The sequence below is a fragment of the Meles meles genome, chromosome 17 (genome assembly GCF_922984935.1).
Source record: "Meles meles chromosome 17, mMelMel3.1 paternal haplotype, whole genome shotgun sequence".
NCBI lineage: Eukaryota > Metazoa > Chordata > Mammalia > Carnivora > Mustelidae > Meles > Meles meles.
In genome coordinates, this window is record NC_060082.1 from 6,959,137 (window position 1) to 6,985,313 (window position 26,177).

The window sequence follows — 26,177 nt, forward strand, 5'->3', positions numbered from 1 at the left end:
TTCACCCATCCTGGGAAGGTTACAGAAACTTGAAAGGTCCAACCTGAATAGAAAGAGGGAAGCAAAGAGCAAGGCTTCCTAACTTGGACTGGATGGATATCACACTAGTAGGAGACAGCAGCTCTGGTCGTCCTGTCTTCACTTAACTCACAGTGGGTCCTATACTAGCTGGCACCCCCAAATTGTGGGGATGCTGAATCTCCAGAGCCTGGGCCCTCCCCCTTCTCTGTAGGAGAGAAATAGGTGTAGGTGTAGGACACCCCCACAACTCTTATTCCTTCTACATGCCACTTCTGAGCCCTAGGACACCTTAAAAGTAAACTTTGGGTCTAAACTGTAAAGATTGGGGTTAATTTTATTCTAGGACTCCCAGAAAATGTTGTTAAAATGTGGTCTCTTTAGAATAGTTGAAAATGGCAGAAAGGTAGGAGCTGAGTTCCACCCAGATAACAATAAAGATGTTTGAATGATTTAGGAATCTGATATTCAAATAACTGGTTTATTTTTTGGATATAATTTTATTGGTATAAGATAAGGTAAGCTAGTTGATATTGTTCCTGGATAGAGAACCAGTTCTGAACTCAGGTTCGGCTGCTTGCCCCTGGAAATCAACACTCGAGAGACAAGTGATGGTGGGAAAGCAAAGGTTGCTTTATTCAGGAAGCTGGCAACCTGGGAAGGCAGTGGAGTAGCTTCTCAAAGATCATCTTCCCCATTCGGGTGAAGGTGGAAAGTTTTAACGGAGAAAGCGTGGGATTGGGGTGGGGGGGCGGTGACTGCATGGAGGAGAAGCAGGTGCCCAGGCGGTTAGTCGTATGTTGACATGACCCTGAACAGACATGCTGGTTGGTATCTGTGGCAGCTGTTTCTAAATGTAGTCAGATCTCATCTTCTGGGAAAGTTTGCTTCTTCACTTATTAAGGCCAGTGGTCTGCAAATCTCAAGGAAAGTAGGTTATTCTGTTGCAGACCAAGGGTGCAAGCAAGGCGTGCATAAACTTGAAGCAAGTTGGAGTGCTGTTACAATATCAATTAATCAAGACCTTGATGATTTCAAAAGCCAGTATAAATGATATCAGTCTCACATTGCTCAGTGCATAAATAATTGAAACTTTGAAAGAGGCCAGGAAGTAGATTAAAGTATGTTCCCCAGAGTTAGGCACATGAGGTGTGGAGTTACTTAGTGTGAACCTAGACTAGTGATGGTCACCTTGTAACCAATACAAGATCCATACAGAAACCTAGAGTAAGTCTCAGAAACTTTTCATAACAGTTGGGCAGAAGAGTTTTTTATGTGTTGTATCTAATAATAAATATTGGGGACTTGTATTTTGTATCCTTCACTCTTTATTTCATTTTTCTAAAATGCACGTTACTGTATTTTCTAAAAGTACCCATCTGGAATGGCTTGGAAAAACAAAACGGGTCCTTTACCACTGAGTTGGAGGAACACTGAAGTAGGAGCTTACAGTACGCGGCTCACAATGTCCTATGAAGTTCTTAGATACTCTGATTCATACCACGTTCCAGATTTTGAAAACTGGTGCTTCATGCAAGATTCTACATAAAATTTTTTAATGAAAGCAATGTTCTTTTTTCCAAAGATGATTTTTTAAAGAGAAAGAGCAGGTCTGGGATCAGAAGCTGGTCTGTAAAGGGGTACAGTGCCTGCAGCTACACTACCAAAACGAAGTGAAAAACAAAGTAGATGATAATACCCAAACTTTAATTCCTAGACCCAAAACTTCCTCTAAAATTAAGGCGTTCTTGTGCAACTATCCTGAGGGCTTCCTGCAACAGACTGGCAGGCTGATATCCCCTGCGTGTCACGATTCTGCACCCAAGTCCTTCTTAGGGGAACACCCCTCCGGGCACCCCGCTGGTTCTGAAGGAGCGTGGCGGGTGTTCCCGCACTAGGGCGCCGCCTAGGGACGAGAAGAGTCCGGATTGGCTCGGGCCCGGCTCCGCCCCTCGGCCTACCTCACCCCACCCCCGCCCCCAGCTCCGGGAGCGCACCGCGTGCGGCGATTGGAGGGCCCAGCGCGGAGTCGATGAGGCAAGGAGGCGGGCCCGCCGGGCTCTGATTGGACAGCGGCGGTGTGGGCGTGGCCGCGGCTGACGACCGGATTGCTCTGCTCCGGACGCGGTGGCGGGTCCCGGCCGAGCGGCTCGGCGGCGGAAGGGAGACATGCGGAAAGTGGTGTTGGTCACCGGGGCCAGCAGGTGAGGGGTCATCGGCGGCCGCGGCGGCGGGTCAGGGGTCTCAGGGAGCACGAAGTACAGGGCCGGGCCACCGCCGGCGCCCGTCCCCGTGAGGGCACGTCCCCGGCCTTGCCCCGCGGGTCCTCGCGCGAGCCCCGGTCCCTCTGTCCCCGGGTCCCCGCCGCTCCCGATCGGGGCGTCCGGCGACTCGAGCCGCTCAGTAACCCATGCTGGAATTAAACGTGCCGGCGGCAGTGCACGCTGGAGCGTCGCGGGGGTCCCGTTGGGATCTGGGACCCCGCCTCCGCCGGCGGGTCCGTGTGGACCCCAGTGCCCCGCGCTTAGCGTCGCGACCACGGTGTGCTCCGGGCGCCGTATCGGTGCAGGACTTTGCGCCCCGGATAAGTTTCAACACCCATGAGCAGTGGGGCGGGCTCGGAGTTGTCATTCCACCCAGAACCGAGCTAGACACCTAGACTCGCTCTTCGAAAAGTCACCCTCTGCCTGGTGAGGCGTGGCAGGAGCGCAGACAGCCATTACCCCCATAGTTATTCCAGGGCTGCCCCTGTGGACCCTTGGCCTCTTCTGTCCCCTGCTCTGACTTCTCATCCGCACTTCTTGAAGAGACTGGGGAGGATGACACCAACCAGGCCATTCTTCCGCCTGTTGCAGTGGGCGGTTTTGGGCGATGAAGGCAGAAGACATGTCAAACGTCATCTAAAATCGTCCCCTTGGGGCGCCTGGGTGGCTCAGTGGGTTAAAGCCTCTGCCTTCAGCTCAGGTCACGATCCCAGGGTCATGGAATTGAGCCCCGCATCAGGCTCTCTGCTCAGCAGGGAGCCTGCTTCCCCCCTCTCTCTGCCTACTTGTGATCTCTGTCTGTCAAAGAAATAAAATCTCTAAAAAAAAATTAAAAAAAAATTGTCCCCTTTCCATGACCTAGTCACATCTGTATTAGCCCAGCCAGTGTGGCAGGGGTGTGTGAGTGCCCTCACTGGTCAACAAGGTGCTTCCTGAGCTGGAGTCTTGTCAACGAGTCACAACTGTTTTTGTGTGTTTCTTTCTTTTACGTACATGGTGATGTATGCACTTGGATATTTATTGGAAAGACCTGCTATTCTCCAGTGAGGAGGCATAAATGTTAATACATTTGGTGCTCTGTTGGCAAGGCCCGGGCTTTGGTTGCGCTCAGCCCCGCCGGTCTGAGTAGTGTCCTTATTTACTGTGCGGTTTCAAATGCCGTTTAGGAAGTAGTTTATCTGTCTTTGACTTGTGCCCTCATCCTCCTGCTCTTTCCTGGGGCCCATCTTATGTTTCCTCTTCTTACCTGCTGCTTAGTCGTGTGGAGTTTGTTCTCTTCCTGCGGGTTATTCGATCATAGTGGTTGAGAGGGACTTGGCTCGTGCTGTGTTACTGAAAGATCCATCCGTTCCTTATCGGGAATTTTGCAAGCTCTGGATGGTGGCAGTGATACCAACGGGTAGTAGAGCCCTTGCCCTTGAGGGAGGGAGACAGCAAAGCAAAACAGGCACCTGGGAAACGGCTAGTACAATGCTCTTCTCAGCTCTCGCTGGTGATATACTGACTCCCTTTCACCAGTGTCCTAGCCGGTACAGAGTGCAAACCGCTGGATGAAAAGTCAGCTCTCATGTGCAGTGCGCTTATTTGTGTGTTCGGGCTTTTGCAAAATGGGAGAAAAGCAAACTGGACAGCGTCCTGAGCCAGTAACTGACTGTTCAGATTTGGGTTGGGGACGGGTGTCCCTTCTTCTTTGCAATTTTTGAGTCTTTTTTCCTCTGCTGGGGCTCCTCATGGGAGCTCATGTGGACAGAGGCAGTTTTCTGAACCAGAGAGCAATGCCTCCTATATGGCACCATCTGAACGAACGCATGTTCTGTCTCCGAATTGTCCTGGCAGTGGCGTTGGCCTCGCACTCTGCAAGCGGCTGCTGGAGGAGGACGATGAGCTGCACGTGTGTCTGGCGTGCAGGAACGTGGGCAAGGCGGAAGCTGTCCGCGGGGCGCTGCTGGCCTCTCACCCCGCCGCCGAGGTCAGCGTCGTGCAGGTGGATGTCTGCAGCCTCCAGTCAGTCATCCGGGCCGCCGGGGAGCTCAAGCAAAGGTACGCTTCTGGGTGATGGGTTTTCTCTCACGTGATTGCATGAGACAGCAGTGAACAGAATGAGAAAGAAGAAAACCTAAAAAGACACAGGTGCAGTGTAAGACATTATGCTGGCGAGATCCGCACAGAGTGACCCTTGGTGTCTCAGGGGCACATTTTCAGGCTCAGTCATAATCGTGATTATTTCATGAGGATGAATTTGAGTACACCTTGATGTATGGTTAGTTGTGTGGACATTATGTATTCTTTCCGAATACAGTTTCTGCATCTCTCCTCCATGTAACAACTTCTTTAAGTTGGACAGGTGCCTAAGAATGTTGTAGGATTTGATGTTGGTTGGGTTGGTCTGAGAACCCACATCTGCACCCGATTTCTTCAGAGATTTCCACACCCACCCCCCAGGCCCATAAAGATTTGTTCACATCTGCACGGTAATTGGCATGTAATAGGCATTTGAGAAATACTTGGTATAGGAAGGAATAGAGTCTTTGGATGTACAACTCCCCAGAAAGTGTACACAGAATTGCGTATAGGTGCACAATGCATTTTTTTTTTTTCCTGGGGAAAGAGGGCATGCTTTACTTTTATTTTTAAATTCTAGGAGGAATTTATGATCCAAAAAGGTGGGAAGCCCCATACTCGTCCATATTCAGCCTTAGAGATATGCAGAATAATTGATTTTCAAACTTTTTTTTAAAGATTTTATTCATTTATTTGAGAGAGAGAGAGAATGAGAGAGAGCATGAGGGGGAGAGGGTCAGAGGGAGAAGCAGACTCCCTGCAGAGCAGGCAACCCAATGTGGGACTCAGTCCTGGGACTCCAGGATCATGACCTGAGCCGAAGGCAGTCGCCCAGCCAACTGAGCCACCCAGGTGCCCCTTCGAACATTTTTGTAATTGAGATCTTTAAGAAACGAGAGCTGCTTTATTTCCTTGGACAGTAAAATGAAGTACAGTAGAAACACAGAAGGCCTTTTTGGTAAAGGTATTTGCTGAAGAATGCAGCTCTGAGTTATATGTTTGGGGCTTGCTAGCGCATTCGCATTTCCCTGTTGCAAATGCGCAAGTTCCAGAGTGAAGGTAAAGCTGGGTTTCTTCATCCCGCTCTTCCAGTTTCCGCCTGAACCTCTGTGAAATGGCCTTTCTCCTAGAATTTTCGGCCACAACATCTTTCTGAGATCTGAGGAGGTTTTCTGGTTCCATATGCCCTGCTCTTCCATAACCTTGAGTTTCCAAGTCTATGAAGCCGCACAAGACATGTCCTTACTGAGTTAGAAACCCAGGAGTCAGCACAGCAGTTTGAGCTCAAACCAGGCTTCGGGCATTCCTTTCCCCAAACCTTCTCAACCAGTTCTTTCTGTTTTGTATGGGTTTAACTATTTGCTCATTTAGCAGAAAAGAACCTTTCATCCTCAGTCAAGATAGCTCATTCCAGGCCTACAGACACATGAAAAAATGCTCCACGTCACTCGGCATCAGGGACATGAAAATCAAAATCTCAGTGAGATCCCACCTCACACTGTCAGAATGGCTGAAATCAACAGTCAGGAAAAGACGGATGTTGACGAGGATGCGGAGAAAAAAAAATTCCCACCATTGATGGGAATGCACGTTGGTGCAGCCACTCTGGAAAATAGTACAGAGGTTCCTCAAAAAGTTGACAATACGACCCAGGATAGCTGGGGATTTACTGGGGATTTACCCCAAAGATACCAATGCAGTGATCCGAAGGGGCATGTGCACCCCAGTTATCATCATGCACTGAAATAAAGTTCTCAGACAATGATCTGAGGGGGCGTGCAGGACTGTCTCTCTGAGAGAGAGCAGCAGCAGCTGGCTTCTGCACGTGGCTTTTGTTTTGTTTTTTATTAGAACAACAAGGACAGATGCGTCAAAGTGTAGGAAAGGGGTATAAAGTATAAAGTATAAAGGAACAGTGGTCATCCGGAAGACATAAAGTAGGCCTGCACCTTTCCCTACGTGTAGGCACGCAGGGAGGCAGGCATAGGGAAAGGGGGAGAGGGATGTTTGCACTAGCAATCTCCTGAGGCAGGAAGGGGGATTGTGGTTAACGTTCTTTCATAGCTCGTAACCTGTGCCCTGCCCCAGGAGATCATGGGATCCTGGTCATACTGGGCTGTTGATTTCAGTAGCCCAAGACCAGGAATGCCTTTGATGCTTCAGCTGCTTCCACAGTCACCCCTGAGGCCCGAGAATACATTTTCTAAGAATTATTCCACACCAATGTTTATAGCAGTGATGTCTGCAATAGCCAAACTCTGGAAAGAGTCCAGATGTCCACTGAGAGATGAATCAATAAAGAGGATGTGTGGATATATAGATCTACACACACACACACACACACACACAGGAATACTACTCAGCCATCAAAAAGAATGAAATCTTGCCATCTGCAATGATGTGGAGGGAGTTAGAGGGTATTGTGCTGAGAAAGGTAAATCAGAGAAAGACAAATACCATATGATCTTACTCATAGGTGGAATTTAAGAAAAAAAATAGTATCATAGGGGAAGGGAGGAAAACACAAAACAAGATGAAATCGGAGAGGGAGGCAAACTGTAAGAGACTCTTAATCATAGGAAACAAACTGAGGGTTGCTGGAGGGGTGGAGGGATGGGGTAACTGGGTGGTGGACATTAAGGAGGGCACGGGATGGAACACGGGTGTTATATAAGACTGAGGAATCACTGACCTCTGCTTCTGCAGCTAAGAATACACTATATGTTAATTAATTGAATTAAAAACAACAACAACAACAACAACAAAAGAATAGCCCTTTCCAGTACAACGACTTTCAAGATTTGGGGTTGTAACATTCACGGTGTTAACTATTCTCAGTTGCTTTCAAAGTTCCATTTGTCATCACAAACTTAGTAACTTTGTATTTAGTATATTGGGTCACGTAGCAGGAACTTGAGGCAGCAGGGCTGTGACGTGGGAGGGCGCACGGAGGTGAGGTGCACCTGCCGGATGGAGGCTTGATCTGGAAAGAATTAACTTCAAAACCCACTGCAGTTCCCCAAATTCTGTTTGAAGCCACTGTCAAGGAAAGAATCCTCAAATATTTACTGTGGCTGGAGAAACAGCACTGAGAAAGAAGTGGTGTGACCCTCATGTGTCATGTGTCCCCTCCGGAAAGCATCTTCTGTCCTTCTGTCCTTTTCTTTGTTTCAGTTGCTCTAGAGAAGACGAACAATCTTGTCTTGGTGTTTTCCTTGCAGGTTTCAGAGATTAGACTATGTCTATCTGAATGCTGGGATCATGCCCAACCCACAGCTAAACATCAAAGCACTTTTCTCTGGCCTCTTTTCAAGGTAATGTCCATTTTCTAGATGAACCGAGTGGAAGAAATCAGTGGTTTGTTTGTTTGTGCCTGGTTTTACCCTTGGTAGGTGAGGTGAGGGGACTGAGGGCCAGTGGAGAAGACAAAGACAGGAAGTGCTGTGTCCGTGTTGTGTGGGGGGTGCCGCAGGTCCTGGGTCTCAGGTCGCTCTAGGTCTCCGGGACATCCCAAGTGGCCAGATGCCTTGGAAGGTCCATGTCTGGTCCACCGGGATGTGACCAGTAGCAGGAACATTTCAGAGCCGGGCAGAGTTGTCAGTGAGATTGTTGGAGCAATCGGCACGCCCAGCTCTGCGGCAGGTGCGCTGGCCCACAAGCGGGGACAGTGCGCGGAACTGAAGGTCTCCCTCGGGAGATTCTCAAGTAACACAGTGGCTCCCAAGAATGTTTGCCCACAACCTATACTGAGAAATAAATCTTATCTTCAACTTAGTGTACATAAATATTTGCTCTCTCCCTATGGTGCTACTTTTGTTTCACTTTTCTTCCATTACACGCCCCTCCCCCCCCACACATACACATCTTGACCGACTCAGTGGATCTCACAACAAATCACAAGTTAATGTGATGTGTTCGGTGCTTTAAGAATTCCCAGTAAAAAAAAAAACCAAAAACAGCCTGTGTGACCTGGGCAGTTAACCATCCGTTTGCGCAGAGGAAGGCTTTTTCTCCCTGATGTGGCTATGACTTCCCCAGAGAAGTTCACCTGCAACCTGATGCCGAAAAAAGGTGAAACGAGTTTTAGCAGCAGGTTTTTTTGAGTCAGGGCCCAGTGGGTGCTGTGAGTTATAATGTAAACACTTCCCTGAATTGGGGGAAAGGAAGCGTTTTTGCATCTTATTTGTATCCGCACATGAACACAGTCTGAGAAATGGGTGTTTTTGTAGGAGCAAGGAAAATGCAATTTCGGGGCAGGGCAGGGCAGCAGGGAGTGTTTTCCAGTATCTTCAGTTAAAGACGCTTTTAAAAGACACACAACTGTCTTCTCCTGTTTCAGAAAAGTGATTCATATATTCTCCACAGCTGAAGGACTGCTGACCCAGGAAGACAGAGTAACTGCCGACGGGCTCCAGGAGGTGTTTGAAACCAACGTCTTTGGCCACTTTATTCTGGTAAAAAGACTACGGGCTCAAGAAAGCTTGTGTGGACGCATCCCAGGCCTGTTTGTTAAGCCCATAGATCATGGCTAGCATGAAATCCTGGAGTACTGAAATAGGGGCATCACTGCACTCTGTGAAAACATGGCTTCCCTAAAGCATTTGATTGATATATCCTCTTTCTTTTCTTTTGACATCAACTCTAGAGAGCAGAGACAAAGTGAGAAAGAAACACAGGGGCCTTCAGAAACAATGTACAGAACTGTGAGGAAGTGTGCCAGTCCTGTTCAGAACGGTCTTTGAAACTGGGCTTGGTGCCTGATAAGATGGGGGTGGGCAGGCCTCTGTTAAGCAAGAATCCATAATTCGTCTCTTACTGTCTTGACCTCCGATTCTTCGGCATCTGTACCGTGTGCTATAGTTCCAGGCACACGTGTAAATGTGAGTGAGAGATGTGATGCTTGTCCTTGCCTGTTCTGCGCTCTTGCTCGGCCGTAATCCCCGAGGACAGCTCTACTGTCTAGAGCAAGTAGTGCCCGACTGGGTCCCGGGTGGCCTATCATTCCCTGGTGTTGGAGGAGCTCCGAGGCTGGGTGTTTCTGGTGCCTGTCTCTTCACCCCCACTCTTCTTCGCCTTCAGCCTCATTCCCTTCGGCACTGGAACTCTTCGCGCTCTCGCCTGTATTTACAGTAAATGAAGATGTAGCAAATGTTGGGATATTATGGACCCACTGAAAGAAATGAGATAAATGTTTTGCGCTTATGTGGGATAGCCTCTCCTATTTTATTATGAAGAAGGAATAGCAGGGTGCTGTATGCGTAGCACGATCTCATTTGTGGAAACAGAAGATCTGTCTTTACGTAGTGTGTATAAATGTACATAATATTTCTAGAATGTTACAGATGAAGTGAGGAGCACTGGTTGACTTAAGGAAGTGGGGTTCCAGGATATCAGGGATGAGGGGGAGCTTTGCGAGTTGTTCTACAACCATAAGTGCTATTTATTTAGTGCGACATGGTATGTCTTTTTCAATGACAAAAGTTAATTAAAATGTAGAGTTAAAATGGGATTGAATTCTTGTCTGGTCTTTATACCTTTACACAGATCCATTATCTAATATTTCCTCTATCTTTTTATAATACTCATTCTTTGCCTTCTTTTTGAATTATTAGTTGTTAATTCTAGAAGATAATTATTACTAGTCTATTAATTTTGTGACAATCTAGTGTTTAAAAATTAAGTTGTTCGGAAGATCAGGTATTTGAGTCATCTGGGTTGGGGGAATGGCAGAGGAGAGTCGTGGCCATGGGCACGACGATCGCAGGTGTCCTGATGACTTGGCCTATCCTTGTGTATCCTTGTAGAAGGAGGCATATCAGCAGGGGTTTTGGAATGGATTTATCCATTTAAGAAGGCTTAGAATGCTTCCCACTGTCTTCAGATTAGGCTTAAGAATCTTACCACTTCCTATGGAACACACACTTAGATTCTAGGTTCAGGTATAAATGCATTGGATAAACAGATCATCCCTCCTCAGTTTGGTTATGTGTAGCATGACCAAACTTTGAGGGCTGTTATAAAGAGTAGAGGTGGTTTTGTGATGTTCCGAGCGCAGCGTAGTATTATAGTCCAGGAACCAGGTAACTGCTTTAATCTCATGTGTATCAGCTTTATCTTGATTGCATTTGACTGACTTGTTCATTGCAAATGTGGAGCACATCTGGGAACTTTCCTGGATTTTTCTTTAATATAGTTTTGTTTTAGCATAGCTTTAGATTTACAGAATTTTGGCAAAGCTAGCATAGAGAGTTCTGTGTTCCCTCCGACCCCCAGTTCTCTCTACCCCACCATTGATCACAGTCAGAGAACCAGTACTGATACTTATTATTAATGGAATTAATTCATTCATTCATTAATTTATTCAGCTTTCTTCTGTTCTGCCTGATGTCCCCTTGTCGGTTCTATGACCCCTCCTGGGATACCGCAGTACACTCAGTGGCTGTCTCCTCAGTCCACTCAGTGGCTGTCTCCTCAGGCTGCCCCTGGATGGGACGGTTTCTCACGATCTTGACAGTTGAGAGGATTCTGGCTGAGCTATTCGTCCTCAGTTGGGATTTGTCCGAAGTGCTTCTCAGGGTTAGACTGGAGTATCGTGTTTGCGGGAGAAGGACCACAGAGGTGAAGAACCATTCTTGTCACATCATGTCCCCAGTGTGAGCTGTCACTGTGACGTTCTCTTTGATCACCTGGCTCGAGGTAGTGTTTATCAGCTTTTTCATCGTAGTCTCTTTGTTTTTCTCTCCCTTTCCATATTGTACTCTTTGGAAGAGACGGACTATGTGTAGCTCTCCCTGAACGGGTTGTGTCTGACGCCCTGAAGGGTCGATTAGCCGCATAAATTACTTAGAATTTTTCTGCAAGGGAGATTTGTCTGTTCTCCATCTACGGCTTTACCCCACCATTTCTTGGTCAAGTATACCTCAATAAAGCTGCAGAAATCACTTATTTTATTCCTGCGGGCTTGTGGATGTGTATTTTCTACTTTGAGATGGAAATACTACTTTATTTTCTTGCCCAGATTATTCAGTTTGCCATTGGGGGCTCTTTGCGTTGGATCCTGCGTATTTCTGATGATAGCCTCATTGGTGTGCTCTTCTGTTTTGAGCGTGTCCTTTCTGGCACTAGAAGATGGTTCAGGCTCATTGGATATATTTCCTGCCCCAGTCCTAGAATCAGCCATTTCCCTAAGGAGATCTGATTCTATGGTTTTTTTTGTTTTGTTTTGTTTTGTTTTGTTTTGAAGATCTGTTTATGTTAGAGAGAGACAGAGAGAGAGCGAGCTTGAACGGGGGGAGGAAGACAGGGAGAGAATCCTCAAGCAGACTCCCCGCCGAGCATAGAACCTGTCGCGGGGCTCCATCCCAGGACCCTAAGATCACAACCTGAGCCTAAATCAAGGGGCAGACGCTTAACCAGCTGAGCCACAGAGGCGCCCCAAGATCTGGCTCCTCTTATTAGACGACGGTGCTCGAGACCAAGGGCTGGTGCTTGCTGCTGCTGCTGGAGCAGTGGCTTCCAGGCTGACGAGCAGGGAGATACACGTGCATGGTAACCCACGGGCACCTGAGTACCTGTACGTATTTCCACATGTGACCATCTGTGTCTTCATGAAGCTGAACCTCCGTTCATACTGGTCTCTAACTGGTCTCTGCGGGGGTCGCCGTAGCCTCCCCTGTCGTGTGTCTGGAGTAGCCCCTCCAGCAGTGACACTCCCGGTCACAGTGGTGTCCCGGCTGTCCTCCTGCGCTCCTCCAGTAGACCTCGATCCATTTGGTGGTTCCTTTTTTATCTCACTCAGATTCGGGAACTGGAACCTCTCCTCTGTCACAGCGACCATCTTTCCCGGCTCATCTGGACGTCATCTCGCAATGCAAGGAGATCTAATTTCCACCTTGAGGACATCCAGCACTGCCGAGGCCAGGAGCCCTACAGCTCCTCCAAGTACGCCATTGACCTGCTGAGTGTGGCGCTGAACCGAAACTTCAACCCGAGGGTGAGGCCCGGCTCGGTGAGGCGGGGGCAGCCGGGCGGTGGTTTCCCAAGAACTGCTGACTTCCTATAACAGGGCTGGCGTTCCGTGAGCTGTTGTCATTTAGAAGATGTGGTGTCGTTTCTTGAGCAGAATTTCTCTTGCTGTGCGGACCAGAGAAGACATACAATCGACAGTTGGTGTGCATAAAAATTTTGGGGCAGAGACAATTCACTCCTGACCTTTTAGGTACATGGGGGTTCCTTCACCATTCTGTATCTCTTCAAGAGCTATAACTTGCGGACAGAACAACACCACGGACAAAGCCAATACTTACTGCTAAGCACGTTCTGTGTCTCAGGGGCTGTACCCCTTACGTGTGTGTCATTTAGTGCCGTTCCTGTCACGGTAAGTGTAGGTCTGAGTATTTCTCTTTTCATGTGGAGACACCACACTTTGGAGAGGTTAGGTGGTTTACCCAGAGGTCACACAGCTAGTTAATGGTGAGTTGAGCCCTCAGCCGTCTGACCGTGGCTTGGAATTTTCTCACTAAATCATACTGCGTCCCAGAGTTCGTCACAGACTGTCAGTAGTTACAAAGCCCTGGATAGTGGCGATCTTTGGTGAGATGCAGAGCTCTCTCTGAGGACTCCAGATTTTGGGGGTCTCTCTTTGGAGAAGGCAGACCTTGCCGGTCATGCTGGCTCCCTGTGGCCTGTGGTCTGGAGCCTGCTGTTCTCTGGATGTCTCTCAATTCCTCTAATATTTACCGAAGATCTACCATGTTAGGGCACTGGGCCAGGCTTAGGGCTGAGGAGAAAGGACCAAGAAGCTGTCTGCCCTTGTGGGACCTCCTCTGGTGATACGTCAGACACAGAGCCTCCTGTGATGGTCCTGACTGGGTTTATCCTGGAATGGACATCGTATCAGATAGAATTATCTTTCCCGGAACCCTATCTGTTAGGGGAGAGGATGGCCTAAGAACAGAAGCTGAGAGCACCTCCTAGAACTGGATTTGAATCCTTGGACAGATTGTTTCGTCTCCTGGTGCCTCAGTTTCCTTATCTGAAAAATAGGGATAAAAATAGTGTCTGCTTCACAGATTTGTTGGGAGGGTTGAAGAGGGGGATGGCGTGAAGCACTCACAGTAGCTTGTGGTCTCCGAATGTGCGTGCATGTGTGTGTGTGTGCGCATGTGAGTGTGAGTTGGGGGGGCGTGTCTGGACATGGGCACATGTCGGGTTGTGGGTGTGTGCTTAATGGGTGTGCTGTGGGTCTGCGTGTGATATGTGCACATGTGTGGGCGTCTTGTGTGGATGGAAAGTGTGTGGTCTACGCCGTGCCTGTGTGTGTTTATGTTGGCTGTGGTCATCGTCTTTGTTATTACTATTATTGTTATTATTTGAGTTCAATGTGTTGGTCCCGTGGTCAGCCTCCTTCTGAGGTTTCTTGAGATGTTTCAAAAGTTGTCACAACTATTTGTTCTCTGGAAGCTTCCTTTTGGGGACAAGGTCAGAGTGGATTAGCATCTCTTCTCATAAAATGCTCTGGGATTTCACTTAAGTTTTTAATTGTCAGAAACTTTGGGATTTCATCTTTTACAAGAAAGAGAGATGTAGCTAATACTGCTGCTTCCTAAAATCTGTATGATTGGTTTTCAGCCCACGGCTTTTTCTCCTCGGCTTTTAGGAAGAGAGAACCACATCCTCTTGAAGGCTTGTGTCCCCGGAAATGCTGCCGGTCCGTGCAGGCCACCTGCTAGAGTTTAATCAGCACCCCTCGTCCACATCTCATAGCAGCGCTCAGGTTGCCTGCCACGGCTGAGCTTGTGACCTGTGGGGGGACTGGGTTCTCGGATGAGGCTGCCTCCTTGTTTGTTTCCTGTGTCGCTCAACATCAGAACGTCACAGGTGTCAGAGACCCTGGATTTCAGGTCACAGATGTCTTCACTTAGGACTGAAGGGTCCCTAACTTCCGAGCTGGCCCCAGAATAAGCAAGCTTCCATAACTGTCACTGGGGGAAAACGTGCTGCTCTCTTGGGGAAAAGTTTTGGTCTCTGATGAGTCCAGGCTCTTAACTCTTTTCAGGGGACCTTTGGTAAATCAAGGGGACCCCCTGGGATTGGGTAATCTGCCCCGGATAAAGGAAGAAAAATCCTCCAGCTTCCGCTCAGGGTGCTTTCTGTCCACTGAACTGCTCGTGTTGCACTGGTACGAAATGTAAAAGTAATGAAAAGTAGAGTTAAAACGGTCAATGGCCACCTAAGGTAAAACGTAGTCAAAACTGAATTAAGTCAGCTAGTAGAACCAATCCCCGTGCTCCCAGGTGGAGTAAAGCCCACACAGGCCCCTCCTGGCAGCACAGGCTCTGTGTTAACTGGGCTCTCTTTCTAGGGCGGATCTTTCTAAATCGGCAGGCCCCGGGCTAAGGCCTGATGCAGAACTCTGCAGGTGGGGGGGAGGGGGGCTTCGTGGAACCACACGCGGCCCTTCATTCACCTCTCATGACAGGAGTGTGCGGTTTCTGTACCTGCAGGGGAGCAGACACAAGCTTCAGGTTTAGCCGTCTGTTCTCTACCAGACCAGAAACTTCTGGAAGGCAGAGACTGTATTGTAGATGTCTTTTTTTTTCTCTGAAGTGCTTATCATGATCGATAAGCTGATCTTCAGTGAAGCCAATCCCCGGCAAACTCCCGTAACCAGACGCTCCTTTTCTCCTCCAGCTTCGAGCTGGGTTGTTCTTTATTCGGTGAGTTTCTGGAGGGCAGAGACCTCATCTTACTCATCTTTGCATCCTGAGCGCCCTCCTCCCGAGTCCTCCAGACATGATTCCTTCTCTGAAATGGTTTGCCCAGGTTCAGGGGCAGCTCAGAGCATCAATCTTCGTGCCCCAGCTTTCTGGCTCATTTGCAGATTTCCCTTATTTGCAAGCCCCTGAATGGGCTGCGTCCGTATTCGCTGGATCTGAATCTTACTCCAGCTCCTCCCTGTGCTGCCAGGGTCTGTATTCCAGCGTGGTGTGCCCAGGGACAATGGTGACTAATTTGACCTGTGGAATTCTCCCTTCCTTTTTGTGGACTCTGCTGCTGCCCATCATATGGCTGGTAAGTGACGGACACTTGTTTACTTCAGCTCTTCAACTGGGGACCAAACAGATGGGCTTAAGGGTTGGGAACTGACTTAAGAATTAGTTGAACCATCTATAGTGTGGAGTGTGATGCCTCCATCAGAAAGGATGAATACCCAACTTCTGTATCAACATGGACGGGACTGGAGGAGACTGTGCTGAGTGAAGTAAGTCAAGCAGAGAGAGTCAGTCATCATATGGTTTCGCTTACTTGTGGAGCATAAGGAATAACACGGAGGACATGGGGAGATGGAGAGGAGAAGGGAGTTGGGGGAAACTGGAGAAGGAGAGACTGTGGACTCTGAGAAACAAACTGAGGGTTTTGAAGGGGTGGGGGTGGGAGGTTGGGTGAGCCTGGTGGTGGGTATTAAGGAGGGCACGTATTGCATGGAGCACTGGGTGTGGTGCATAAACAATGAATTCTGGAACACTGAAAAGAAATAAAAAATAAAAGAAATTTTAAAAAGTAATTAATTTTTTAAAAAAGTAATTAGCTGAACCAGAAGGTGGCAGAGTTTCGTTTCATTTGAGGTTTTTGACATTCCTCCGTGTGCAAGCTTTGCTTCAAACAACCTCCTCTGCTCGCTGCCTCACTGCCCAGTGTCTGCTTCTCTGCAGGGGGCTGTGTCTCTGATCACACCCTGAAGCTCCCGAGAGTTCTAGGATGACATCACTCTGAGAAATCCATGTTAAGTGATATTAAAGTGGATTTCTCTGATCTCTCAATATAGTCCGATGCATTAAAAGTCCCCAGGAAGGGGATGGTTGTGCATTGTGTGGCCACAGAACTGTGTTCTTGCGTGTTTGTGTTGAGTGTCTTGGAGGACCAGCATCCCTTCAGCACATCTTAGGAAATGCTGCTTGTAGGAAATGTTTCTCTCTTGCCCTGGGGAGCCCTGGGGAAAAAAAATGCCCCTCCATTCTGACAGGTGTAAGAAAAAGAGGAGAAGGAATTATGCCTCCACGTTACAAGGTGGTTGGCTCAGAGTGGTGGAGATTAAGTGATACTTCTTTTTTAGACTTTTTTCTACACTTTTAATACTTAAAAAATGTCCTGTGATGAGAAATGCAGGTTATCTTTTTTAATATATAAATGAATAATGCTTCTGTTCTACCCCGCCACAGAGTGACACTTCTTTTCTTTTCCTCAGATTCGCTTTTTTGCAAATGCTTTCACTTTGACGCCGGACAACGGAACGGAAGCCCTGGTACGTTGGCTAGAGTTGCCGTCGCGTGTACGGTTGCTTAGCTTGAAGTTCACTGCGAGTGGAAGCAGTCTCAGCAGAAGAGATCAGCTCTGTAAATAACCAAGGTCCTGTTCTGGACGACAGGGGGCCAGGAGCCCGAGGACAGAGTATGAGGAGTGAAATTTAAAAGTAGTATTTACCGTAGCGCTGGATACCGTGTGGTATGGACGGCATTTCTGCTGAAGCCAGATGCATATCAGCTAGGGCCAGAGCCCCTACTGCAGGCAAAGCAAGATGGTGGCCAGGCCCGCGGTTCCCATGGAGAAGGTGCGTCTTGCCGGCCAAGAGGACAGTTGACACAGTCCAACTCCATTTCCTTATATGAAGATTCTCTCTCCTCTGTTTATATATTAGAGAATCAAGTTGTTCCTTTAGTAGAAAGGCAGTGCATGTTCTTAAATCCCACGTGGCAAATGTATTACGTGGGTTTCCTCATCAGTGGCAGACATTACTAATTACGCAAACGATGTCTCTGATGATTCGTCAATCCAGGGCCCCAAAGTCACCTTCCCGTCATGGATCAGAGTTGTCACAGCAGATGAGGGTTATTTGTCCTGTGTCACTCTAGTGCTCATACTGAGTAGGCTCTTAAATCTTGGCTGAATTGAAATTAACCCAGGAAAACATTGAGGGAATCGGTTGGCACTCTTATTTTGGTAAACGTTGCAGAAATAAATGTGTTTGTCATAGGAACACAAATGGATTGTCAAAGCAAGTGCTTTTAAACCAGTTTTAATTAGTCCTTCATATATTTGCCAAAGCATTAGAAATAGCACGTGGTCCTTCAGAGATTATGCGCTCGAACATCTCAGATACTGAAAATCGGGTGTGGAGGTCAAGTATGTATTGAGTATTGGTGGTGTGACGAGTTAGAAGACAGGATCCCCAGTTACTAAGGAGCTTAGGGTCATGTTTTGGGGGAAAAAAGGAATGTAGAGGATAGGCAAGAAAATAAGTCATTTTGTCGTCAGGTGGTGAGTAGTCGGAGTGATCCGAAAGGAGGACCACTGGAGGCCGAGCTGGTGGGAGAAGCTTTGCTCACTAAGTAGGGCTTGATCTGGGCTCTGAAGGATGAACTGGCTCTGGATGGGACAGCATGACCCATGTTACAGTTTAAAAAATTTGTGACCCTGCTGTAAGTTCCTAAAATGTGAACGGATGCTTCCAACTGCCACTTAGTTGTGGTTGTAGATGCTGGTAGATGTGGATGGCTGAGGGTTTGGGCCTAGCGCACGTGTGGTAGGAGGAATCTCTGCGGTCCTCAGGCTCCTTCCGTGGACTCGGCTGGAGTGGCCGAAGGCACCTGGTTCAGCGTGTGGGCTCTGGAGCTGGACTGGTTCTCTTCAAATCCCACTTCTCCAGCTTCCGGCTATGAAGTACTGGGTGCATTTTTTCACTCGTTTAAGCCTGTTATTATCTGTAAAACAGGAATTATGGGAAAACATTAGAGAAGGCTTACCGTAATTACCGTAAAGGATTTTGTGTATTTCAGCATTTAAGATTTTAAAGAAAACTGTGTAAACGAAAGCAGTATAGTGCTGGCATGTGACGCGACAGATAAATGGAACAGAAGAGAAAGTTCTGGACGGGCCGCAGCACACGGGTCTGGTGTATGATAGTGATGGCATTCCGGATTAGTGGGGAGAGGGCTGCTCGGCAAATGTTGCCGAAAAAGAGAAGAGGATCTTTTCTTTATACCACACACCCAAATAAAATTCTAGATAAATTAAAAGATTTACACATAAACGTTAAAATATACAATGACTAGAAGGAAACATGGGGACATGTTTAAATACTTTAAGAATGTGGGTGCTTAGCTACTCCCAGAACTGCAAGAAAAAAGACTGAATATTTTTTTAAGATTTTATTTATTTATTTTTAAAGATTTTATTTATTTATTTATTTATTTTTAAAAGATTTTATTTATTTATTTGACACGGAGAGAGAGATCACAAGTAGCCATCGAGGCAGGCAGAGAGAGAGGAGGAAACAGGCTCCTCACTGAGCAGAGAGCCTGATGCGGGGCTTGATCCCAGGACCCTGGGGTCATGACCTGAGCCAAAGGCAGAGGCTTTAACCCACTGAGCCACCCAGGCGCCCCTTTAAGATTTTATTTATTAGAGAGAGAGAGCACGCATAAGCAGGGTAAAGGGGTACGCAGAGGGAGGGAGAAGCAGTCTCCCCACTGAGTAGGGATCCTAACCTAGGACTCTGTCCCAGGACCCTGAGATCATGACTTGAGCCGAAGGCAGACTCTTAACCAACTGAGTCACCTGGGTGGCACTGAACATTTTGATTACGTGAAAATACTCAAATTTGGCATGACCAAAATCCTCACTGTGTAAATACACTGCAAAGACTAACCACGATGTGGAAGAAGAGTAGCTGCCACTCGTGTCCTAGGAAAGGGTTCGTTTTCATACCAGTTAAGGAGCTTCAGCAAATCGAGAGAAAGCTTTTGGAACAGTGGGCAAAGGGTATGAACAGAGAGTCTTTAAACTCTTTTTAAACACGTGAAAAGGTGCTCAACCTCACTCATGCTAAGAGACATGGAAATCAAAACTGTGACGAAAGACTGTTTTCAGCTCTCTTTAGCGGAGATGAGGAGGTTTGGCGCACACGGTTGTGGCAGCGCCCTTGGGAGCGAGCATTCTCCTGCACTGCCTCGGGGAAGGTGGACTGATGTAGCCCGTGTCTGGGACCGTTTAGCAAAGTCATTCAAGATGACACGCACCTAGCCCCTTGACCCAGCAAGTTCATCTTTGGTGTTTATCTTATAGATGTAGTCGGATTCACACAAGGTGATTGATGTATGCATCATTTACTGCGGTGTGGTTTGTAAAAGCAAAGACTGGAAACAACGTGTATGTCCGTCATTTGGAAATTGATTGCATAAACGATGGTCCATCCACGAGATGCAATTCTGGGCTTCTTTAGCAATCAATGAAACAGCGCTCTATTTGCTGATTCGAACCTATCTTGAAGGTCCTCTTGTTCAATAGAAAATGCAAAGTATGGAATAATGTGTATATTTTGCTGCCATTTGAGTAAGAGAAGAGGACATAAGTGTTTTTAAAGAAACATTTTCTTCGAAAGAATATGTAAGACACCAGCAAGAGTGCTTGCTTCCAGAGAGGACTGGTGGGTGGCTGGAACATCGGGACGGCAGGGAGACTCACCTTTTACCACGTACATCCTCTGAACAGGGCGTGTTCAGGCTTATCTATTAAGAAAATGAAAGATTACATCAGTGACCTGTACTTACTGTGGCGTGGGCTGAGCAGCAGCTCTGAAAAAGCTAGTCAGTGTGCTGTGCACTCTAATTTGGGGATTAAGGGAAGAGAGAGCTAAAACATGAGGGTTTTTCTGCTTTAAATAAGTGTTCGAAGGATACTATGAAGCAGGTTACCCCGGTGATTCGCGAAGACGCCAGCGATAGCTGGTGCTGGTCAGGAAAATGTTTAGAGCTCGGTGAGGCGCTGGTCCGAGATCCCCACCAGCCTCACTCACCTGGGGCCGAAGGAGAAAAAATCATTGACATCCTCTTCCTTCCTAGGTATGGCTTTTCCACCAAAAGCCTGAGTCTCTCAACCCTCTGACCAAGTATCTGAGCGCCACCACTGGCTTTGGAAGCAATTACGTAACGACCCAGAAGGTAAGCATGTTCGCACGGTTGCGGGGAGACCATTCACTGCTAGGCCGCTGAACTGGTCCCCAGCTCCCGGTTGCCCTCTCTGGTTGCCCTTTCTGGTTGCTGGCGTCACACTGGCCTGTTTTCATCCCGGTCTGCTCTCTCCTACCTCCGAGCCGCACATGTTTTCTTCTGTCCACCGAACGGCTCTGACCCTTCTGCTTTCAACCCACTGATTGCTGCTTGGGCCTCAGACGTCCGCTTGTACCCCGGCCTTCTGTGACCCGTCAGGCTGTCCGGAGCCTCCATCGTAGGCTTTCTTGACATCTCGTACCGCTTCTGTGTAGGATTCACTCAGTGTTGGACTCCTGTGTCCGAATATAAGCTCTGTGAGGGGGAGGATTGAACCCCTTCCCTCGCGTGTTGCCTCGCACATGGCAGGCGCTCAAGAAGCGGGTCGCCAAGTGGATGATATAGGAAGTGTCTTTCTGGGTGAAGTTCATGTCCCTTTGAGTGTTCAGTTCTGCTTGTGACAATTATTAGCTCCAGTCGATTGGTATTTTCAAGAGGCAGGGGATGAAGTATGGAAAAAAGAACCCTTGGTGCTGTGGTTTTTAGACCCTGTATAGCCTCCTAAAAAGAAGCTAAATGTGGGGTTACATACAAGAAAATGAGAAAGTTTATTTGGAACTTATAAAGCTATATTTCTTGTATTTTTGTCATGAGTAAGATTTATTTCAGCCTCCTGTTTTCCATTGCCTAGTTTATGTGGGAGACATTGGCATACAATAAAATTAGATTGAGACAAATAAATTCTCTCATGTCAGATAATTGGCAGTGGTCTTGTCTGTGTCAGTAGCTTGAGGTCTAAGGGGAACAATTCTCTTGCTTCCCACGGTGTCTCTTTACTAAAAAGGAACCTGTGAACCTCCAGTGTTCTTCAAAATATGTTCTGTGAGATTCTGGTTCCTTGAGAAGATTGGCAAAGAGCCGTTTATTGGCCAAGTAAATTTAAGAAATGCTTCATATTTTACTCCCATTTTCAGAGACTTCCACAAAACACATTTGCTCGGAGAAGGCTCTGAGAAGGTGCATAGTTCACGGTGTGTGTGTGCGTGCTTGTGTGCAATGTTTCATTCTACCGTTTCCAATTTTTTCTTCACTGCATGATTTTTTCCCTTCACATTTTATGTAATACTTAATAATAACACAGAGAACACACCTTGGGAACTCTGTTATAAATTAATAAGCTTCCTTCTAAAAGGGCCCTCAGAGTTTGTTGAACATACTGTCAATTAATCTCAAGAGACTGACTTGTTTATCAATAGGGAGAAAATGCTTCATTCTATAAACCAAAATATTGCATTGGCATTTTATGGAAAGGTGTTGAAGAAAGCGTTTTAAAAACTTTGATTAATCTGGGCAAGTCAGCTTTCTCCTCTGTTCCGAGGTGGGGTTGAACGAGAACCCTAATGCCTCCTCCAGTCCCAGTACGGGAAAACTCTGACGAGATTTATAGTAAACCCAAGTGTTAGTTCAAAATGCTAAAAAGTTTTTAATTTTCAGCCTTTCAGCCTTGTGAAGAAGAGCTTTTTTTTTTTTTTTTTTTTTAAGTTTAGGCTCTGTGTTGACCAGAAAAGAGATACTGCTTTATTTTTTTATAGGGCTTGAGAGTTTGCGTTTACATAGTGTGTGAGTTAAAATTAGATTTTCTACATGAAACAGAGGGGTGTGAATAGCAGCAGATTAAACTGGATGGGAGCTCAGGCTTCCTGCGCGTAAAAGCAGTTTTGAAGAGAGGTCGCCTCAGGCTGCTGCGGTAGCTCCCCAAATTGCCAGGCACCAGGGTCCTTCAGTCACCCCTCTGCCTCCCTGGGGTGTGAGCCTCATTCTTGTGCCTCTGGAGAGCAGGATGGAAGGAGGGGGAAAGAAGAGGGTCCCCAGGCCTTCCAAGCAGACTCGTGGGCAGGACCACTCACTTCCACGCAGATCTCATTGTCCAAAGCAGACTGGCTTCCATGGAGCCTGGCCAGGTAGGCTTTAATCTGGAGGCGGGCGAACCCGGCTAATGCTTGGCTCTTTATGAAAGAAAGTGGCCATTAAGTGGATGGCAGTTCAATTTCAAAAAAACTTTTTTCCCTTCGGTCCTTACATGTCAGTGGGCTGGGGTCCCCTGTGACTGGACACGCAGGTGTCAGGGGAGAGAGTGAAGCCCGGTTTTCCAGGCTTGCCGTGTAAGGGCAGCCTGCAGAGGTTTGCCGAGGCATGAGTTTGGACTGAACACGTCCTCAGGATCTGAGTCAGGAACCCAGCCTGACCTACCAGTCCTGTTCTTTTTCTTTTCTTACTTTTTTTTTGTTCCCTCATGTATGTTGAGTGCCTTTCTTTTACACAAATGCCATTTGTTTTCTTTTTTCCTTTCTGTTCATCCCTATCTTTGCTTCTTTCCAGATGGACCTAGATGAAGACACTGCTGAAAAATTTTACCAAAACTTACTGGAACTGGAAAAGCAAATTAGGGTCACCATTCAAAAAACCAAATAATCAGAGCTGACATGGCACCCCCAGAAACACCGCATACCTACCGTGCGCTCTGGGTTTCCGTTGAGTTGACTGATGTGCCTGTGTGGCAATCGCTGAGCTGTGGTTGTCTCTTTTCCCCGGTTTCAGGATCATCTCTAAGACTATGTATGTGTGTACGTGTGTGTATACATGAGAAAAAGATTGATTAGTAAAATATGAGTTAGATGTTCTCCAGAATGGCGTCACGTCAAAATTGTGCTCAAGTCACCCAACCAAGCCTGTGCTTATTGGTTCTACTGACTGGAGCCCAAGCTCCCTTGGTGGTATGAGGTGTGGACTCGAGCGGTCATGACAGAGGCGCTCACCGGTCCTCCTTTTGGCCTTCGTGATCAGGAGGAAGTACTGTCCACTCCCTGACGGGTCATCTGGGCTTCGTTCCTTTTCTTACGGACAGTTTTCTTAGGTCTTATACCTAATTTCTTCTTCCATGTGCTGCTTCTAGAAATCCTGGCATTGTGGGGCACCTGGGTGGTTCAGTCAGTTAGCCGTCTGACTCTTGATTTCAGCTCAGGCCGTGATCTCAGGGGTGAGAGATTGAGCCCTGAGTTGGCCTCCGTGCTCAGTGTGGGGTCTGCTTGGGATTCTCTCTCACCCTCTCTCCCTCCCGCACTCACGTACACATGCTCTGTCTCTCTCACTTAGATAAACCAAATCTTTTAAAATCTGAGATTGTTAGAATCCTAACAGTCCTAATACGGATACCCATGTAGTTCATTGCAGGAACAAAAGTGTGTGTGTTTGGGCACTTGAATTATTTCTTCTCTTGGAAGTGTCTTTCACGGATGTCGAGGTAGTCTGCGTTAATATTGGGCCTGACCTTTAACACCATTGGCAGATCTGTTCATTGCTAACCAACCTGTTTTTCATGATTATATTTTAATGTATGCAAACATACAGCAAAAAATTATTTACTCAGATTTTTAAAAGAAATTTTCTAATTGAATAATTGCAGGTGGGATATTTGCTGGTATCAGCAATGGTTGGAAGTGGTTTGCATATTAAAGACAAAAATGCTAAAATGTCTGGATGCTGTTACCCTACGGTAACTACTATCCCTGCAAGACAGTAAAGTGAGCAAAATTTTGAATGACTTAATAAAAGTGAAAATTTATAGAAATATAGTTTCTACGCATTCTAAGTATGAATTTCTGGTTACAGTTTCTCTTATTTTGTTGGTAAAGATATTTTTAATAAAGTTAAGCATTCTGTATGTGAAAACAAGGGCGGAATGCTTCTGCGCGCTCCGCTCTGTCTTTGAGAGGAAGAGTGAGGTTGGAGAACCGCGAGCAGCACTGGGCTGTGCTCTTGGGACGCTCACACTGCGAGTATGCGAGAAGCACGTGATTGTGTATCTCAGGTTCCTCCTCTGTGAAGTGAAGTGGTTCTCTTTGTGCTTCCTCTGCTCGGGGGTGTGGAGGACCATTAAAGGCAATAATATGTGTAGTGAATAACGGGCATCTTTGAGAACGATGGCAATACAGTCTTCTCGGAGACGGAGAAGCTAGAATGTCATGGTTCCGATGATGGGGCGTAAGGTGCTGGGGGCCACTGTCCCATCTGACTGAGAGCAGGTTGGGTTTTCTGAGTATAGGACCTGCACTGAGGAGGCAGCATCTGGACAGGCAAGAAGGCACCAGGGGACGAGTGTGGGCACTGGGATGGGGAGGACACTGGATAAATCTGGATCTAGTCATTAACTAACTTGATACTTACAATTACTTCAATTTGTACCTTGATTTAATTACAAAAATACTGCGACCAGTGCTCACCTTGAAGATTTGTGAGACTATGTTCTAGTAGGTGTGTAGTCAGTATAGACCATTAGTTACTTCTGTTCTGTAGTAAGTGCCCAAAAGGAGACTTAAAGACGGAACTAAATCCTGGTATCGTGCCGTTTTGATGTCAGTTTGGTGCTTTGTATATTTTCTGACCCATTTTTTCAAACTTCCTGGAAATGGAGAACAAATCACAGCGCCCCCATCCCTCAGCCACCCCATCCCTTTGCCCCTCCCAAGTACGTACACCAAGTGGCATATGTCAGCAGTTGGTTCTTGTCATTAAATCATCGCAAGGTCCAGTTTTTATACCTGAATTTGGCTACGAGGTTGAAGATTCACCTACTAGGAGTTGGGCTCCAGGAGATGCCCGAGTTTTGTCTTACAAATGGCTAATCTGATTTCTTTGGGCTGCTGCACGTATTCTTTTCTTTTTTTTTTTAAGATTTTATTTATTTATTTGACAGACAAAGATCACAAGTAGGCAGAGAGGCAGGCAGAGGGTGGGGGTGGGGAAGCAGGCTCCCCGCTGAGCAGAGAGCCCGATGTGGGGCTCTATCACAGGATCCTGAGATCATGACCTGAGCCAAAGACAGAGGCTTTAACCCACTGAGCCACCCAGGCGCCCCCTGCTGCACATATTCTTATTTCCGTGATGGATTTAGTGTAAGTCATTCGTCCATTCTGCAGATGTGTTTTGGGCACCGGCTCTAGGCCCGGCACTCTCGGGTTTTGAGGATAGAGAGTGGACCTGTGAAGATAGAATGGGACATTTCAAAATGCATTTATTAGGTGTTCCAGAAAGCAGGAATTGAGAAACACAAAAGAGGCACTATTGGAAGAGAGAAAGCCGAGCATTTGTCGGTGTCGATGGCAGCCGAGATCATCAGATTGAGGAAACATGACAAGTCTCAAACACAAACTCAGATACAGGGCAACTGCAGAGAGTCCGAGAAGCTGACTTGCCAATCAGAGGAAAGAGATCACTAACGGGAGTGCTTGAGGCTAACCGCAGGTTTCTTCCCGTGTTACCTTTGAGAAGACAAGAAAAAAGTAAGTGTAGAGTGAAGTCAAACCCATCTGAGCTGTAACTTCAGAGTGAAGCTGAAATAAAATTTCGAGACAAAGTTGCTAGTTTATCTCTAACCCTCACTGACAGAGGTTACCTCTAACATTCCTTTTTTGAAAAAGATTCCTGGGGGGTGCCTGGATGGCTCAGTGGGTTAAAGCCTCTGCCTTCCACTCAGGTCATGATCTCAGGGTCCTGGGATCGAGCCCTGCGTCGGGCTTTCTGCTCAGCGGGGAGCCTGCTTCCTCCTCTCTGCCTGCCTCTCTGCCTACTTGTGACCTCTCTCTCTGATAAATAAATAAAATATTTAAAAAAAAAAAAAGTACTAAGAACGACCTGAATGTGAAATGAGTCTTTTTCTTAGTAATGAAACTCCACCAAAAAAAAAAAAAAAAAATCCATGTTTTTTATTTGGCACCTGAAAACCCGAGTT

General features: G+C 47.0%; 1 protein-coding gene across 2 annotated transcripts; it reads left to right on the forward strand.

Annotated features, from left to right (window-relative positions):
* Window positions 1-2,068: 2,068 nt before the first annotated feature.
* On the forward strand, window positions 2,069-25,106 carry HSD17B7 (hydroxysteroid 17-beta dehydrogenase 7). Of its 2 annotated transcripts, XM_045983548.1 has the most exons (9): window positions 2,097-2,222; window positions 4,119-4,322; window positions 7,565-7,657; window positions 8,683-8,797; window positions 12,142-12,336; window positions 15,312-15,416; window positions 16,591-16,647; window positions 20,243-20,341; window positions 22,769-25,106. In XM_045983548.1, the coding sequence occupies exons 1-9, from the start codon at window positions 2,188-2,190 to the stop codon at window positions 22,859-22,861; spliced, it is 996 nt and encodes a 331-aa protein (XP_045839504.1). In that variant the 5' UTR covers window positions 2,097-2,187; the 3' UTR covers window positions 22,862-25,106. The 2 variants fall into 2 exon arrangements, 1 of the variants encoding a protein (XP_045839504.1); XR_006815691.1 differs by lacking the exons at window positions 15,312-15,416; window positions 16,591-16,647; window positions 20,243-20,341; window positions 22,769-25,106 and having other exon boundaries at window positions 2,069-2,222; window positions 8,709-8,797; window positions 12,142-12,160.
* The last annotated feature ends 1,071 nt before the right edge of the window (window positions 25,107-26,177 follow it).